The sequence below is a fragment of the Barbatula barbatula genome, assembly GCF_947034865.1.
Source record: "Barbatula barbatula genome assembly, chromosome: 15".
NCBI lineage: Eukaryota > Metazoa > Chordata > Actinopteri > Cypriniformes > Nemacheilidae > Barbatula > Barbatula barbatula.
Window position 1 is genome coordinate 10,956,964 of NC_136778.1, and position 19,569 is coordinate 10,976,532.

Here is a 19,569-nt window from a genome sequence, read left to right on the forward strand (position 1 = left end):
GAGATTTTCATCTGATGATGTTACAAAATATATTGATGTCATATATTTCTATCTATATATATTAGTATTGAGATGAATCACAATTGAAATTAACCAATTCCTAAATAACTGTTTGAATTTATATAATATATGTTTGTGTGTCATGTATATATATTGAAGTATATATAAATGAACACACACACATGTGTTTGTATAACAAATATGTACATCAATATTAAATATAATTTATATATATATAACTGTTATTATTATACATGTATTTATGTATACATATAAATATAACCCCCCCCACTCACACATATATATTTTGAACCATAAACATTTTTACTGCCCTAATATGTATTTACTGCCCTATTATTTTTATAAATATTTTATTATATTTGAATGTTGTCCTGGCTACTATTATCCTACACTGTAATAATGACTGACTGACTGTATATTACAGAAAAGTGGATCTGACTTTGGGAAAACCCGAACTACATTGTCTACATTGTTGTAATGGCATAGTGTGAGTAGTTTTTGTCTATGTCTATGTAACCATGTGTTTAATTGCACCGACAGCGTTACGTTATCTGATTCATTTCAAGCACTGCCGGTAGAAAGCAATTAATGTGCAATTAATGTGCCAAGGATCGTGACGACTCCTGTGAGGCACTTCATTTAAATAGATACCATTTATGAAAACCAAAAAGACCTTAAAATATAACTATTCTTTTCTGCCTTCTGAATGCTGCCAGTTCTGTCTGGAAATGTAAATCTGGTTGATTTAATACAGTTAATAGTTAGTTGTTATGTGCAAGATGTGGTTATGATATACATTTTCCTGAAAAGGTTGACTGAGTGACAAGGTTTTAAGTGGTACTTATGAATTCTTTGAATCTATTGTTTTGATTTCGCTATAATTATAAATACCACAGCTTAACAAGGAGGCGGTATTTTACCTTATGTTTGTGTGTAGGCCTATCTGTTTTATGCATGTCAGCTTTGTTAGATTCACATTCCCCACACCACAGAAATCAGCTGTGATTTGAATGACTGTAGCAGAAAAGAGCTATTTGATATCAAACCTGGAATTTTCCTCCTTGCCTTTGCTATGACTGTAAACACAATCCTCATGTTCTTCCAAAAGGACAAATCTACAGAGCAAATTATGTGGTTTGGTGGCTGATTTAACAGTAGGAAAGAGATACTCGTCAGTTAAGTGGGTTGTCTTGCCTCAAACTGCTGATATCTACAACAAATGTCCTGTTCATGATCAACATAAGACTTTTCTGAAGAAACAGTAAACAGTTTCCATTCCAGGGCCGGAGATTGCCCCTCCAGAATTTTTTTGGGCCCCTCCAAAAATATCCAGCGGACAATTACAATAATTAAAAATGGAAATAATAAAGTAACTATTATTATTAAATACTTACTACATATTTTATCTAATAAATAAAATAAAATAAATGTATTATCTATTAAATAATGATCTGTCAATTCAATGTAAAAATTATGCACGCTATCACGCTATATATTTGCCCAACCCGAATATGTAATTCCCCCCCAGTCGAGCCAGCCTAGTACCGGGCCTGTTGCATTCATTAAACCCTGAGTGTTGATCTCATTTGCTCTCATCTATGAGCACAAGTTCACTTGTGCTGTTTAGCACTTTACATCATTGGGGAAGAATAGAAGGAGCTTTGTGGTACAAACAATGCAGGCCTAGATCAAAGTCCAGCCATTGTAATGTGTCTGAAAACAAAGATCACCTACTTGAAAGTCTGCTCACTGAAAGATTGCTACCTCTTTAATACTGCAGTCTGACGGGTCTGGGGTTTGCCGATCTTATTTGGTTCTTCACACATTTTCAACAACAAGAAACTCACTGCACTTACTCATACGTGCCAACAGCACAAAGGCAGCAGTGGGCCAGCCAAGCTTTTGCAGGCTCAGGTATTTTCTTAATGATCTTGCATTAGATCAAATGGAAGGCTTCCATATCTGTCTGTATCGCTCTCTTTCTTTCTGTCTACTTCTCTCTCTGCAGGCTCAGGATGACTATAGCATGGATAAGCCATAAGAGTCCTAGAGCCTATTAGGCTTTAATATGTCTCACCTAAGGAATAGATTTGACATGTTTACAAACCAAAGTGCTTCTACCTGTTTCTGATTTACAGTATGCAATAACCAGGGGGCTGAATTGATCATTGTTCCGTAACTGAGACTGGTCTTGAGCTCTTTACCTTTAATTTCTCATGATATAGAAGTTCTGTGTTGACCTAATAAAAGATTAACTGGCACTTTACAGTGTTTGTTTATGGTCATTTGAGCCATCAAGCTCTCTTAGCACACTCCAAGTGCCCTGAACAATAGCAGTGCTGATGGTAACGCTGGCAATTTCCTCTGTTTTTTCTGCATGTGTGTCTGCAGGTCAGTGCCCGGGGATTCGCTCCATTGTTGCAGTTTGCCTATACGGCTAAGCTTCTGCTCAGCAGAGAAAACATCCAGGAGGTCATCCGCTGTGCTGAATTCCTGCGCATGCATAACCTGGAGGACTCCTGCTTTCGCTTCCTGGAGGCCCAGCTGCGCAGTGAGGAGGACGGCCTGATGGTTTGTCACAAGGAGGGGCCCGTGAGCAATCACGTGGAGGATGAGAGCATGCAACCCGAGACGCTGACGACAGCAACGACTGCAGTGACGCTGCCGGGTTCTCCACGCTCTCGCCGTTGCACTGAGACCTCAAACTCCTTGCGGCGACCAGATCATGATCGGCTGGCAGCGATGGAGGACTTGACTGATGGGCGGATGGACTTTGAGCGACATGGCAACTCAGACCTGCCACGATGCCCTAAGTACAGGAAGTACCAGTGGGCATGCAACAAGCACAACAACGATGCCTCCTCACACACCAGTACCTCAGGTTTTCCAAGCACATTCAAAGACATGAGCATGCCGGCTGTGGTGCAAATCAAACAGGAGCCACGCAGTGAGGAAGAGTCTATCTCACTTTGCCTGTCAGAGAATGAGCAGGATGGAAGGGAAAGGGACAGCGTGGCTGAGATGGAGCTAGATGGTTCTGGCACAATGGACCAACCAAAAGGCAGCAGCAAGTCACCCACTTGCCTACAAACTCATTATAATGACCCAAATGGCACACCTCAGCAGCTATTTGCTAAAAGACCCGTCAGTGCCCAGGATAAGGGAACCACTCAGGAAGACCCCAAAAAAGACTACAGGCCTTCGCTTAGTAGTGAGCTTGGCATGCCTGTGGCATTCCCCAAAGACGCCGATGGTTTCTCTCCAGGGCTCTCGCTGAAGTCAGCGTCCTTTGATAGCATGTGCAAGCAAGAGGCAGAGCTGGATCGTCGCAGTGTCATCTTTTCCTCAGGGGCCTGTGACCGACTGGGTACACCCACCCACTCTCAACCCAGCGGGAACTCATTGGAGAAGGAGCTCTCAGAACCCATGCCAAAGGGATTGTGGGCTGCCAGCCAGTCCCTCCCCAGCTCCCAGACTTACCCCTCTAGCACCACAGCTAGCGAACCGCCCCTGCTCGGCCGCCAAAGGCCCAATACCAGCTGCCCAGTGCCAATCAAGGTATGCCCACGATCGCCCCCCTCAGAAACCCGCACCCGGACCTCAAGTTCCTGTTCGTCATACTCCTATGCTGAGGATGGCAGCGGTGGATCCCCATGCAGCCTGCCGCAGTTTGAATTCTCGTCCTCGCCGTGCCCTAATGTGACACAATGTCTTCCCGGCGAACCACAGGACACAGGCAGTGGAACGGAGACGCTATTTGCAAGGGTGCGGCCCAAGATAAAGTGTGAGCAGTCGTACGGAACCAATTCCAGTGATGAGTCGGGTTCCTTTTCTGAGGGAGACAGCGAATCCTGTCATGCACGGGAGCAAGCCCCTGAGGTGAGGCTTTCTTTTTTTCTTGTATATGTTTACCCCTTGTCAAGCCATCACTTCTATGAGCGTCCTTTGCATCTCGTAACCTATCGTCCGTTCATGCAGAAACTGATTAGATTGTGCATCTGTTGTTCACTGCCCTCATGATATTAGACACTTCCCCTGTGATCCCTGCTCACAGAATCATTGAATAAGGCTGCAGACTCCTAATGGGTCAATAAACATTGTAATCATTTTCATGTCTGGACGGCCATGAACATGAAGAACTGCAACGATATTAGTCTGACCCTTGTGTGTTGTATCTGAAAGGCTAATAGAGTAGAGCAGAGAGGAGCAAACTGGATTTGAAAACAATCAAGTATGGATGTAGTGTCAAGCACAATGCAATACAGTTGGCCTTGAGTCAAAGGCAGAATTCTGCTAATGGATGAATTCTGCTACAATCCACTTGGCTAGATGATTCTGCAAATTACTGTAATAACATACAGGATAGGCCTAGGTCCTCTTAACATATTACAAACATCCAGTATGAGTTATGTGAAGGCCTTCCGGAAAATTAACCATGGTTTAATTATAGAAAAAGTGAAGTAATCTCCCAATTAATTGGCATTAGTATCACCACACTACACAAACACAAATCTTCATGTTGGTGGAGTGAGGCTTAAGTGAGGAACTAGTCTTAAACTAACCCATGTTTGCTCCCCGGGCGCTGCAGTGATGGCTGCCCACTGCTCCGTGTGTGTGTGTTCACGACTTGCAGTGCGTGTGTTCATTACTCACTGGATGGGTTAAATGCAGAGGTCACATAACTGACAAACAGGTCACTTTCACTAGTAAGAGGATAGTTCTTAATTTATATTTTGACTGGTGGCAAGACCTTTAGGAATCCATGCAGTGGCCATTGATAGAGACACTTATCAGTTGCCATGGTAACATGGAGCGCTCATAAACTAATTGGCTTATTTTCAGCAGTTTCTGCATTGTTTCAGTGATGTCTGAAAAGGAAATAAACCAGCTGCTGATGAGAAATTGCATTAAAATGAACTTGCCTATTGACCCCCCCCAACACACTGAATTGTTAAGATAACATACTGTACTGTGCAGTACATAACTATAGTAACCTGATGTAAAGGTACAGTGTTTTTTCAAACTACGTGAGATAAGATATCAGATAGTGTTATCTGTTATGGGTCTGTTATCACTCTTCGGGAGCTCACATGTCACCTCAGTCTGTCATACACTATTTCACTTCATTCTCACACACTTGTCTCTTAGTTGCCACCTCACTCCTGCTCGTTTTCTCAGCTTAACATTATCAGTTCTGTGTGAAGTAACCAATGAAAGCGGCTGAAAAGGAAAAAGGCTGAAAGCTTACAGACAGGGTGTTACGCATCTATATTGACTATGTGCACTTTTGGTCCTATGGACTTTCACATAAAATCTCTTTAAACGCACTTTTCACAGACCCATAAGCCATAACACTCTTAAAAATAACACTCTTAAAAATAAAGGTGCTTAAAAGGTTCTTCACAGTGATGCATAGAAGAACAATTTTGGGTTCCACAAAGAACCAGAGAGAGGTAGTGAATACAGTATACAGAGACGGAAACACAGTTTCAAAAATAACTCCAGTCTTCTGCTGGAAACAATGAATTCAATGAAGGAAGGAAGTTGTTAAACTGTAGGTTAGTCTTGTCCTTCTTGGCCAGTCTAGTACTGAAGTTAAACTAGGTCTTTGAAGTTCATGAGTCATTGACTATATCACTTACCCCTCATGACTAGTGCCGCAACGTTACAGTAAATTCTCCTATTATAAAATTTGGCCCTACTTCACTTTCAACACTGAGTGTACATACTTTCTAAAGTTGACTTGACACCCCTAAAGGTTAATGAAGAAGGGAAATGCAAATGCTGTTTAAAACAGTTGGCTGTATATGAAACTCATGACCATATTGTCTCGATCATGTTGTATGCGTCATATTCTTTACTCTGGGTAAAGTATCGATCTCAGCGTGCGTGGGTATGATCATAAACAGGCCCAAGATGAAAATCTCATTCTCACTTCTTCAATATTGCAGTGCAAGAATTAACCCTTTAGTGAAGGTGCGTGCATCTCAGGAAGTGGGGAGTTAAGTCAGAACCATTTCTGTTCCTCTCATTCCAGCTATACAGCCGAGCCGCTCTCTCAATATGAGCCGACTGTGGTCTTAAAATTATTCGTCAACCATCACGTTGGTGAGCTGTAAAACCGCATGCTTGAAATATGCTCAAGTTCACAATTTGCTTGTGAAAATAGAGTCGGATGTCACATATTTATTTTTTTGAAGTCACTGTAAGATACGACGCAACATTGGAAATTTCTACAAATGCCATTTTTACAGATATGGTTAAAACCATATGGCTATGTGGAATATTTTCCTCCTTGAATAGTTTTCAGACTTTCTAGTTTTCTCTACAGAGAACAATTTGACACGCAATTTGTTCTTTATTAAATCGTATTGTTGAATAGAAATCCTATTTGTAATTTAGTTTCCTACAAGATTGCATATAATGCCTTTTTTGAAAATGTGTAAAAAATGTAGCACTGACCCAGACAAACATTCATATAGGAATCTTATCTCAGACGCCCACACACACTTGTCCTGGTGGGCATAAAGCTCCATGGTGATCACAGACATACTCATCACTCCATTAGAAAAGTGTTGTGTGTGTGTGTGTGTGTGTGTGTGTGTGTGTGTGTGTGTGTGTGTGTGTGTGTGTGTGTGTGTGTGTGTGTGCTCAGACTGTACGCTTTTCTGTGTGACAGGGTGTCATGTGAAACTGAGAGAGACACATGGCTGCATAGCAGTGTCTCAAAGCCTCTGAAGTACAGTAATGATATAATAATCCAATACCATTTAAACGCATTTGACCTCACCAAAAGAAAGTTGTTTTGCACACTAAAATGCATTTCCACACTTTTTTCTCTAGCTTGAGTTTTGAGGTAAAATAAACTGCTCGTAGAATTAAAAACTAAAAACATTTGTGTGTGACCGCTTTCAATCCAGTCACCTGTTTTGTCCACCTTCCCACAATTCCCTCTTGCACATGCCCATGCTGAGCGGAAAAAAGGACAAAAAGACCAAGGTCACTCTGAAACCCATTTCAAGAAAAATGACCTAGAGAGAGAGAGAGAGGGGGGGGGGAATCAGTAACACTGCATGATAAGTGACAGGGGGGGTGCAGATTGTCATCTTCACTGTGTTCTTAAAACGATTTTTCTCTGTAAGACACTATATATATCTATATATAGATATCTATATACATAATATAGACATTCTTACACTTCCACTGCCACACATACACCTACAACTGAGAAACCAAAGACGAGACGGGGGGAAATTTGAGAAGGTCATAGTGGTCAGTTTAACTGTCTTATAAGGCGTTTTCTCTTTTGATTCCAGAATCAGTCTGATAATTATGACATCACATTAAGTGTGTGTGGCAATTCTTAGTATCGACTGAGAATCGCGAGTATGAAAAGGTCTGTCCATGATTAATTAATGGTGCCATAAAGACCGAACGGGCCCACCTGCCAGCGCTCCGGGTCCCCTGTTGCTGCTGTGTGAGACTGGGCCAGATTTACACTTTCATCTTCTGTGAATCCCAAACGGAGTTACCATACAGAGCGGTCCACTTCACATGAACCGCACTGCTGCACGGTTTATAGGGTCACAGCACTAACCTCATGTGAGTTCTAAAGTAGGCCAATACTGTAGTCCGTGAACGAGTGGCGCTGTGGTTGCCTCACACATTAATGCCACTTGTGTACGTTCAAGATGCATGCAATAATGATCAAAATACGAAAGCATGAGCCATACTCACGTTAATATAGTTATTCATGTTTTTACATTGTGCATTAACTAATGATAACCGTTAAAACTTTTGATTTAAAAAATACATTAGTAAATGATGTAATGAGCATGAACTATTATTAATAAATGCTGTTGAAGTCTTGTTCATTGTTAGACTATATTGAGTACCGCAGGGATGACGTATATTGTTGTTTGCAAACCCCGGAAGCCAGTTTGCATTTTAAGACTTCCGGTTCCATCGCCCCAAAGTCTGTCGTTTCTTTTAATGGGTTTTTGGTAAATCGCCTGAAATAAGGTCTGTAGCTACCAAAACCTTTTAATATTTTCACAAGATTATCTTAATAGACAAAACGCGTAAACATTATAACCAAAACGTGTAAACATTATAGACAAAACGTGTAAACATTATAACCAAAACGTGTAAACATTATAGACAAACCGTGTAAACACTATAGACAAAACTTGTAAAAATCATGAACATTTCCTTATCACAGATCTTCCAGAAGTCTATTGCTTTCGGTCGAGGGAACCATCACGTCACCCTTTTATTTCCGGGTTAGCCTACAAAAATACCTACTCTCTGAGCCACTCCATTAACTAATGCATTAACTAATTGTAACAAATACAACCTTAAAGTGTTACTAATAGTTTTGTATTTTAATCAAATGTGAAAACATAAACAAATACAATGATGAAGTTTAATAATTGTGAAATTTCTGTATTTAATGTTGTTTCTCTGTGTTCATTGTGTCTGTGTTTAGAATGTAAAGCATTACACTTGATGCTTTAGATAAAAGGAACAAAGGAGATCAGAGAACACTACCTAGAGTCCTACCTAGCAGGTAGTAGACACAAAGGAACAGAAAATAAACCCCTGATTGGTTCACCTGCAGAGGATTGAATCCCACTTGCCTTCTCTGTGTTCAGCTTATTCTTCTATATCCTCTCTATCTCTCTCTCTCTCTCTCTCTCTCTCTCTCTCTCTCTCTAAAAATGATCCTTTAAATATTGTCAAACACGGTTGAAATCAAATGCATTGAAGATGATTTTTCCTCTGCTGAGTGTGCGTATGCTCGGGATGCACTGACAGCTTTGCTCATTAACAGTTGTGATTTGCATACTCATGCCCTCTGGTTAACACCTGACAGGAATGTTACAGAGGAAAATAGACCGATCCAGCTGCGCTGATTCCTTTTACTCCTGCTGCTTTTTTTTCTGTTAGAGACCTTATTTTTTCTTTCTCTACCCTTTCCTCTCAGTCTCGCTTTCTCTGTTTCTTTTGACCTCTTTGTTAATAAATGATGCTGGTAAAGGTTAGACCTTGTGTTGTTAGAGCTCGTGGAAAGTCCTTTGGTCTTTGCGACGAACAGTATTCTGCCACCATCTAGTGGTGAAGAAATACATCATAAGTTCGGTGGTTATTACACAACTGCAAATAAATGAAAAATAAATAAGTACTGTGGCATTTTCAAAACTGCTCTGCGTGGCAAAATGTACAGACTCTATGTAAATACATTTAGTTAAGATGAGTTAAGTATGAAATAAATTACAAAAGTTACCTTTGAGAAAATAAAATAATTGACCAGCTACTTGAATACTACAGATACGTCACAGAATAACATCTCCTGTCTGTCTTCACAGGTCAAGCTTCCTTTCCCCGTCGATCAAATCACGAATCTTCCACGCAACGATTTCCAAATGATGGTGAAAATGCACAAGCTGACCTCTGAGCAGCTGGAGTTCATCCACGACGTGCGCAGGCGCAGCAAGAACCGCATCGCAGCCCAGCGCTGTCGCAAGAGAAAGCTTGATTGCATCCTCAACCTGGAGTGTGAAATTCGCAAACTGGTAAGACACCAACACATCTCCCTTGTCGAAATATCTTAACATCTTAAGCCACCTTCAGGCTGTTATCGGTTATCAAAAGCAACAGGAGACCCCATCTCTGTCACGTTGCCATAGCAACGCCAGTACCTGTCAGTCACTGAACCAGTCCCCTGCTGTTTCCTATGTCGGAGGCGGAGCCAACTGTCTTTGATGTGTGTAGCGGTGGAAGCACGAGAATCCTGACAGCGTGTGCTTTGATGATATTTGATAAAGCTGCTCTCTTTCTCTTTATGCTCCTCTTATTCTGTCATCATTCAAGTTTGATAGCTTCATTCAAACAAAACGGAAATGAAGTCATATCACGAATGAATTTATGAAGTCAAGGGGTGTGCCTTGAAATATTATCAAAGCACTGTGATCTACACACCTCAGTCAAATCGATGTAAAACACTTTATGGTTGTAATTTTTCTTTAGTTGTACTTACATAAGTCAGGGTTCGATTTCGAAGGGTTCTGTGAATTCACGCACGATTAAAACAGTGTATTTATGTGTGCCACAACACAGGTGTCCGAGAAGGATAAGCTCTTGACCGAGCGCAACCAGCTAAAGGCGTGTATGGGAGAGTTATGGGAGAACTTCTCATGTCTGTCAGAGGAGGTGTGTCGAGACGTGCAGCTGAGCCCAGAACAGGTCCATCACTACTGCCCCATTCTGCGTCCGGAAAACGCCACCTCCGTCAACCCCGGCAGCCAGGCCCCGCCCACCAGCAGCATCGACCTCACCGTTTGCTCCACTCCTGAACGGAGCTTCCTCAAATCAGCCCGTTCGTCAGACGGGCAACCAAGATCGGCAAAGTGGAAGACCGGAAACGGGCCTAAAAACGCAGGCCACGATAGGGAGAAGAAAGAGGCGGGGCTCTCCCTGGAACAATCCAATCAGACGGTGACAGTAGACTTCTGTCAGGAAATGACAGAAAAGTGTACAACCGACGAACAGCCCAGAAAGGACTGTTAATGGCGGTGGTTTATGTGTTTATTTGTTTCGTTTAATTGTGTTTTTTTTATCATTTAATTTAGATGTCTTCTGACGAACCCTCAAAACTCGAGGGCTTTGGAGTTGGCCAGCCTCTGCCAGTGTTTATTTTTATTTTTTTATATTTATGTCTTTTTATCGTCTTTTTTTTTTAAACAAAGGTTGACACTACAGTTGTCTTAACAGCAGCAATACTGTTCTCCAAGTTCTCTCTCGATGGCAGAGTGTCTGAGACCTTCTCACAGAACTTCAAGATGGTGCTACACCTTTCCATGACAGTGGAACACTGTCTGTTTCCTATAACAGTCCATTCGAATGGGATGGGCCCTGACCACATCTCAAATTCAGACCTCTATGGACCTAGCAGCAGCTTTTTGCTCTCTCTCTCTCTCTCTCTCTCTCTCTCTCTCTCTCTCTCTCTCTCTTCAGCTCCAGCTCACCCTTCCCTCCACTGTTCCTCTACCTCTCCAACCTTCTCTTTCTCTCTATTTGTGGCACTTGCCACAGTCAACTCAAACTCAGGAAATATTCTGAATGTTCAGTATAACTCATGAAAAAAATAATACAGATTCTGTATACACAAGATTCTTTTTCTACCGCAGCTAGACTGTATGTCCATATGCAAAAATGTCTTCTGCATCATACGTTTGTAGTGTCCGTATACCCCAACACTTAACCTGTACAGACGGTGGTATCTCGAAACATTCCTACTTTGCCTTCCACAGCACTGAAAGAAAGTACGCCGGACTGAGGGACGAGTAAAGAATGATTCAAAGCGTTGCGTCGGCCACCTTTTGCATCAGCAATACTGTACTATTTGGATGTTTTTGAGGAGGATGTACTAAAGTGCTTGTTTGGCAGAAAGCATATTGTAAATACTAAGGAGCATGGAGACAGTCTCGGTAATATTGTACAGGTAGAAATTTAGATGGGTTTTTGTTTGTGTGTGTTTTTTTTTTGTTCTCTGGGGTTTGATCAAGCACCTTTTGTCACGAAGGGAAAATCTTTGCTGTTTCCTGTCTGAAACGAATTCCCCATGACAATGGGTGCGCTTAAACTCAGGAAACTAGCATCCCATGCATCCACACGCATGCACACACATGCTAACACACAAAAGCGTTCTCGTACAAACCCCCCGCCCCACCAGAGTGGGGCAGAGCCCCTTGCATGTCGTATGGATGTAAATGCCGTGGATGAGTTCGTGTGCGTAGTGACCTCACTTCCCCCGGTGAGCTTTTCTTATATAAATGTGAAAGAGTCCCAGCTTGTTGCGCTTTCTGAGGAAACGATTTCTTAGCAGTATTTACAAATGCAGTGTATGGGCTGGCGCGCTCACAGTCGCCTCTCTGAACAATTTCAGTGTTATTACAAAACAAACATCATCACAAACCGACACCCTTTCAGTTTTGGGCAACGTACCGTGATTTTCTGAGGTAAACCACTCTGACAGGAAGAGGAAGTGATGATGTGTTCAGTGAAAGGAAGTCGCTTTGGCTCCTTTTGCTCTTTTTTTCAGCACTCTTTGACCGTGTAGCACTTCCAAAAGGGTCAGTTTGTGTTTCAGTACCCTTAAAAGTCTGAAATTGGAGCACTTAACACAGACACTTAAAAGTGTCCCTCCAGACAGAATATTTAATGCATTTTTCTGGTATTAACAGCGTCTTATAAAGAACTTTTTTTCAGAAATTTCACAGGTTAATTGAAAAAACATTCAATATTGAAGTAGGAGATGTGTTTAAAGTCACCATGAAATCAAACAGGAAAATTCGAAGGGTTTTATACAGTGTTGCAGTGATTATTCGAAATTATTTTTTTTATTCATTTGCACTTTTTTTTTAAACATTAAGCTCTTTTCCCCCTTTCAACAACAACTTTTCACCACATGACGTAAGCAACAAAAAAGAGGTAGGACTACACTGACTGTCCAATGGCCAGGCATTTTTTAGCCCTCCCCTCCAGGCCCAAATTAAAACAAACCAGTCAAAAAAGGGAATGGCAAGATAGAGCCCCACCCCACATTTCGTTCTAATTTCAGAAGCCATTTCACTAGGATATACCTCACGATATGGAAAAGAAGTAAATCACAACTTCGGTTTCATGGTGACTTTAAATCATATATTTACGGAAGACTGATCTGATCTGACAATTGGATGGAATGAACCCATTCTTTAAAGTTGTCCTGAATTTCCCCTTATTGTACATTTGTTAGATGAATATATCCATACTAATCGGATTGCATGCTGCCTGTATATTTTATATAGTTTGTTTAGAATTTATTTGTTTCCAAATATAGTCCTTGAGGAAAAATGGTTTAAATCCCACAATAAATGTTCACTGCGGTTTTTGTAAGCAAAAATTGAATTTTTATGAACTATTGCCACACAAGCTAGGAACTGAATTATTTTTCATTTGAACAAACTTTGACCCCTAAAGTTATATGTGTGTGAGCTTGAGTCTGATTTGAGATATGCGTTTAAAGTACTCAGACATACAAACATTATTCAAGGCACATGTGCACACACACACACACACACACACAAACACACCATACTCCTAGGGATGTAGAATCTAGAGGTGTTGTGATGGATAGTCGTGCTGTTGTTTTCATTGTGGATCTGTTATTTCTCTCTCTTTCTCTCTATTTTGTTGAAATTTAAACAGTATTTGCCATTTCTAAATTGTAATCAGGTACAAGACTAGAACTAAAGATTTATGGGTCCAAGTGGACATTTGTGCACACTTATGCAAATCATCCCTATAATGTTTAATATTATTATTATTTCTTATTGTATACATAACAAATAATTGTGGAAGCGTTGAAAGCATGAACTTCCACTTGACAAGCACACTGTTGTTCACCTTCTTAAATGTATTTCTGGATAAAAGGTCCCACCTTCATCAAAGCTACAACAACAAGCATCCAGCATCTTCCTGAGATTCTCCCAAAAATCTGCGTTTGGTGTTTATAGCTACTTGCGTTCCTCAGATAACTATGGTTTGTGGCGTTGTATGTGATAAGGCTGATTACTCATGCTTGCACACTTGGCCTTAAGAGCCTGGCGTTCAGGCTGACATTTGGATGCAGATGTGGACGGTGGATTTGGTGGTATTCTGACCTCTGTTAGCCTCTGCTACTAAAAGCTGCATGATGTTTGCCTCCACAGTGGCTTCAAGGGTTCAACCCGGTCACCCGGAAAGCCTCACAGGTTAATAAGCTTATTAGCTGTCCTCTCGACAACACTCCTGCTAGTTTTGGTTGTTTTACAGAGGTTTTATTTTCGTATCAGACTCGTGGTTGCTCTTGTATCTTGTCTCAGGGTGCGTGCCAACATTTTTTGTAATAACTTGCTTTTCAGATCTGTTGAATCATTTCGTATTTTTTGTGTCTTGCATTTTTGTGTCCTTCGGTTCTTAATAATAAGCTGGGTGTCGAGCGAAATATGACATTTTATAGTTTCTAAGCTAGTAATAATTGATGAGGACGAATAGGTAGATTTGCACAATTGTTTTGGATAAAAACCCAACAAGGGCTATCGAATATCTCCAGAAACATCCAGATTTTTGGTTTCAATGTGGCTGCTCTCTTAAGCTCTCAATCTGCAGTTTGCAGTCAGCTAAAAGCAAACGATATTAGAAGTATATTTAAAGCTGCAGAAATGTTATTTAGTATTGAGTGTCGATACTGTAACAGTAAACACCCTACACGTTTAACATTGTTTTTAATTTGTTTTGTTTGTTTGTGCTGCTTTTCTGAAACATTAACACTGGCGTTCCAAAGGTTGCTCTTTTGACAAGGACAAAAAAACTTTGCCTTTCTCACAATTTGCTTAACTTTATAAAACATTTGGTATTCCGATCACACAGGCTCATCAAAACAGAGAAACGAAAAGGCAAAATGTTTACAAAAATAGTGTCACGTTTTTATGAGAATTTTGCCATGTACATAGAAATTGTGAGGCTAATATGAATGGCTAGGTTTAGTATTGTCTGTTTGTTTTGTACGTTTTTAAAAGACAAAAACGGCCGTTTGATAACTATGCTCCTTTCCTCGAGTTGTCTTTTCACCTGACGGCGATGTTCCAGTGTACCACAAATACAAAGTGCACCTCCGACTTTGCCTTAGAACTGACAGAGGCCATAATTCACATTCAAGTGAAGTGTGTATGCAGGGGCAGTGAGCCCCCATATTTCGGCTAGCAGAGCTCTCTCTCTCTCTCTCTCTCTTTCTCTCTCACTTATCTACCTGTGAAATCCTTCATACCTCTCATAACTGGTCAATGACTGTATCAGCAAACTGCATCAGGTGTTTTTTCTACATGCTTTTTACACAGATTATATGGATTATTGTATTGGTAGATTTTGGTGCATCATTTTTAATGGAATAGCTCTTTGGCTTGTAGTCACAGAAGTTGTTTTTCTCTCTCTTTCTCTTATTCTGACTCTTTTCTCAGTTTTTTTTTCTAGGAGACTGTTTTGTGTTAATATTGTCGATTTGAGGTAGCTGTTTCTTTACTCATTCTGTACTAAGAGTTTTAAAAAAAATTCATTTTGAAATGCCACATGACCCTAATGAATTTAATGACTTAAAAACCATTGTACATACGGTATTGTGCAGAACTCATTTTCATGCATTTCAATTGGCTAGTGTTATATAAATGACAGATTTTGTCTAGACACCATTTCTGTTTATGAAATAAAGAAACATATCATGTACATTGTCTCGTGGCTGGTGTCATTGTTGAACGATCTATTCAGAATGAATTTTATGTAGGAGTTTTCTTTTTATGGTATTTCTTTTTACCCTTTATCCCGTAAAAAAACACGGCAGCTGGGGGCAGTAAAATACCGTAACAGAACAGTTTTTCACGTTAAATGTTTTTACACGTTTTTCTTGAACACTTTCAGTCATTTTCTGGGATAAACAACCAATATGCCAATAGGCATGCAGCATGCTAGATAATTGCCCCCTATACTGAAGTGTTTGGCTTCAGTGTGCATAACAATATAATTTATTGTAATGTGTTACTTATACTACCTCTTAAGATGCCCTCAGATCTGCTGTTACACATTGTATAATTGGGAAAGAGGTAAGGGAAGCCCTACTGTATCCAGTGATGTCTAAATTTAGCTGATATTGATAGATATGCTAATGAGGCCAAGGTCAGACAATTTACTGAAGTCAATCAATTGTTCTATGAGTTGTTTCCACCAACAAAAGCTTAGGCAAAACTCAGTTGGATTGACAATTCATCGATAACAAAAGACATCAACACACAACAATCACACAATAGCCTATGCCAACATAAGCAACTGCTGTACAGTTTGTTAGTGATATAATTTCTAAAACATTCTTGATAAAATGTTGTAGTTCACCACCAGATGGCAGAATAGTCCTAATGGTAAATCTTTCAAGAACAAGAACAATTTCTGAAAACAATAAAACCAAATTAGGTTTTTAAAAAGTATATTAAAAAGTTTTACAGTTTGGGGAAAAGTAATACAATTTCTGATGATAATTAATATTACCATGATTTTATACACTCCATTATAACCGTTTTAGTAAGTTTGCTACAAATACATCAAAAAGCCCTTAAAGACGAATGGATTTACATTTACCCCTTCCTAAGTATCTCTGCCATCACTTTTAAAGTTTAAGTTTAAAACAGTCATGAGTACAAAAAGTCCATTCTCATATAAATGCAATAGATATACAATAACAATTTACCCTTTGGAGCTTTCGGATAAGTGCAAAACAAAACAATACAATTTGTATTTTAGATCCTGTTCATTTTATGGTTTATAATGAGAGAATGTTGGAAGCACCATTAAGAGTTATGTTGAAAATCTATGTTTTGAAAGGATTTATGAAGAATAAGTTTTCATTGTTAATATAAAACCACAATATTCTTTCAATCATCTTGGATTTCGTCAATACAAACAAAGCCAGGAGAATAAACAGCAGTAACAGCCTCATTGCTATCCACTGAGCAGATAGTTGATTCTTTAAAGGTCTTCTTGTCACTTTTTCATGATTGAAGAGAGTTCCAGAATCATGCTCTGAAAAATCAAAATGTATGTTTATTGCATTATTATTAAACCGATCAAAAGTGTCTTTCACATATTTATATATATTAGACAAGGACAACTATATAAGGCCTGCTTAACAAAACATGCATATACGTAATAATCCAAATAGTACAGTATGTGTTTAGACACATAATCATTCTTAAAACGTGTTCGAAAGAGAAGTTTGAAATAGAATATGTATCAAATTTGAATGATAAATGTCATTTGTATGGCTGTACTCACCATTGACATTCTTCGACCACTGGCTGGTGGTGGTGTCATAGCGGGACTCTCCCCCTGAGCTAGACGGCTGGCTTCTGCATCTGATCCGTTCTTGGAACTTGGACTATCCGTTGAACTCTCTGAAAGCTCCCGGGACATAAAGCTGGCTTTCCTGCCAGTGGGGAAGTTTCCACTGTCTGGGGAATCGCTCTCCTCGCTGAAGTCTTTACACTGGCTGACCCGACTCTGTTTCCGCAGAGCGTTCCATAGGGCAGCAGGTATCTCTATATGACTGGCCCTTAGTGAAGCTCTGGGCTGCTGACTCAGATGTATTGGAAGCCCGTAGCCTTTGGGTCCAGACTCCTCACTGCTGCAGGACTGTAGACGGTTATCCAAAGTGGATCGGCATTCTGTGGACCCAAGCTGATGCAGAGCTTGAAATTCAGGCCGGCTAGGAAGTCGGTTCTGTCTGGGGTGCTGGTCATGTCCATTGGGGTCATTGTTTGGCACTTTCTGGTTAAAAAGAGTACCAGTCATTGGCATGTAGTGAGGCAAAGTTTGTCCGTCTGGCACATTTGCTAAAGACGTGGGAATTGTTAAGTGCGCAAGTTTTTGTGGTGAGTAATTGGTAAGGACACACACCTGTTGGACCATAGAGTTCTTCTTTGATCTACAAATGCTGTCATCGTGTCCGTTGTGCTTGGATCCATAAATACTCTGCTTGATCTTTTTGACGCCAAGATGGAATATCTCAAGGAGATTGAGGAACAGAGATACTCCTGCAATGACCAACATGAAAATCATAAAAATGTTCTTCTCCGTCGGTCTCGAGACGAAGCAATCCACACTGTTGGGGCAGGGGTCGCGCTCGCACGTGTACAACGGGGCCAGTCCGATACCATACAGCATGTACTGCCCCACAATGAATCCTACCTCCACCACCGACCTGGTCAAGATATGGAACACGTACGTACGCAGTAAGGAATCCCTCAAAGGAGCCTTCCTTACTTTCTTCTGCTCTTCAAGCTTTCTAAGTTCCTTCCCAATCCTTTTATGTTCCTCTAAAACAGCCTCTGTCTCCTCCAGCTCTATCTTTAGTTGAGCTTTTTTCTTGTGCCGTTCCTTCTCCAGAGCTCGGAGTCGGTAAAGTGCATGTCCCATGTAAACCAAAGAGGGCGAGGAGACGAAGATGATCTGTAGTACCCAGTAGCGGATGAGGGAGATGGGAAACGCCTTGTCATAGCAAACGTTCTTGCAACCAGGTTGCTCTGTGTTGCACACAAATTCGCTCTGCTCGTCGTCCCAGACATCTTCAGCGGCGACTCCGAGCACAAGCATGCGGAAGATGAAGAGGATTGTGAGCCAGATTTTGCCCACGATGGTGGAGTGTATGTGAACCTCCTCCAAGATGCTCCCCAGCAAATTCCAATCACCCATTTTCACATGGCCTGAAACCGGAAGATTGAAAGTTATAAATGTTGGAGTTATATTAAACTTGTATTAATTTATTTTCGAATTTGAAACAAAATAATGTATATAAAAAGAAAAATAGTAAATAATGTGTTTAAAACACAATGTATAAAATAATTAATATAAAACAATAAATAATGGATATAAAACAAAAACTCACATTTTAGTGGTACGCAGAGTACTTTTTAAGACCAACACATCATCAAAATCATTTTCAAATACAAGTATCCTTTCATTCACATGGGAATCATTATATCTTGTATCTTCTGCGGTGAATGAAATCCAGTTTATCTGTGCACTGAACTCATACAACACTACTATCGATCCATGGGCTGGACAGAACCCGGAGGGGGATGACTTACATCACAACTGTTGAGGGAAAGTCAGCATGTTAGCAACCATTTCAAACACCCCATAACCTGTGTGATAGATGTAGAAAATCCAAAGCACAAACAAAGTTAAGCTCAATAAAATTATTATTTAGAAAATTTCACAACCTACAATTTCTTGATGTTATGCTAACATATGCAAATGCAATTAAAACACTGGCCGTGTCCAGAAAAGCAAACTCACATTTACTATTTGCGCAGTAGTATACTGTGTGCATTTTATCATTGCTTTGTTCAGTATACACGAAGTACACTGTGTGGAAAAACCCTATTCTTAAACACATTTCAGTTTGACTTTTAATAGTCCTAGAAGTAATATAAAAGTTTTTTTAACGCCTTTTTTAGCGGCCATATCCTCACAACTCACGCAATGAAGCCATTGTGTGACAATTTTTGCATACGGCTTATAGTGCAGTGTACTACGAAGTATTTGAAAATACCAAAAGGCTAGTATAGCATTATGTTTATTCCAGACAATGATCATTGAGTCACGTCCTATTATAATATATATTATATTAAAAGGAATGTAGGCCGGCTATAGACAGATGTATAATTAGTGTAATGCAGATTTCATTAGAGACCGTTTCTGCAGTTCACTACAAATTCCAACATCTTCTAAAGAATCTTCTGTCAAAACTTTATCTGTACAATATTAAAAAACTTTTTATATATCTTGTCAAATATTTCGTAATTTTTAATATGCACATCTATAAATTAAAACCATCCTGCTGGATTAGGGGTGATGCAAGGTTAACAGCTGCCACACTGTGACCTAAATATCTAACTTTTGCCTGCTGTCTAGACCACACAGTAA

General features: G+C 40.1%; 2 protein-coding genes across 3 annotated transcripts in view; one reads left to right on the top strand and one right to left on the bottom strand.

The window, feature by feature from the left end:
- The window catches only part of bach2b (BTB and CNC homology 1, basic leucine zipper transcription factor 2b), a 77,680-nt gene extending 62,364 nt beyond the window's left edge, over positions 1–15,316 (top strand). Inside the window, exons 3-5 of one of the 2 annotated variants that reach the window (XM_079474354.1) lie at positions 2,413–3,900; positions 9,390–9,596; positions 10,141–15,316. In XM_079474354.1, coding sequence (XP_079330480.1) covers positions 2,413–3,900; positions 9,390–9,596; positions 10,141–10,590 — 2,145 coding nt within the window. In that variant the 3' untranslated portion in view covers positions 10,591–15,316. The remainder of the gene's footprint in view (positions 1–2,412; positions 3,901–9,389; positions 9,597–10,140) is intronic. The other variant, XM_079474353.1, reaches the window with a different exon arrangement.
- On the bottom strand, positions 15,171–18,676 carry gja10b (gap junction protein alpha 10 b). The gene is made up of 3 exons (XM_079474355.1): positions 18,527–18,676; positions 16,918–18,344; positions 15,171–16,665 (listed from the first exon to the last, which is right to left on the bottom strand). Exons 2-3 carry the CDS (start codon positions 18,331–18,333, stop codon positions 16,627–16,629), a joined length of 1,455 nt encoding a protein of 484 aa, XP_079330481.1. The 5' UTR covers positions 18,334–18,344; positions 18,527–18,676; the 3' UTR covers positions 15,171–16,626.
- Positions 18,677–19,569: the final 893 nt, after the last annotated feature.

What these genes read in the sequence shown, in the direction of transcription:
- gja10b (XM_079474355.1), bottom strand. Translation starts at nt 18,333, where the DNA reads ATGGGTGATTGGAATTTGCTGGGGAGCATCTTGGAGGAGGTTCACATA. An exon ending in GTGGTCGAAGAATGTCAATG is followed by an intron (nt 16,666 to 16,917) that starts GTGAGTACAGCC and finishes TTGATTTTTCAG; the next exon opens with AGCATGATTCTGGAACTCTC.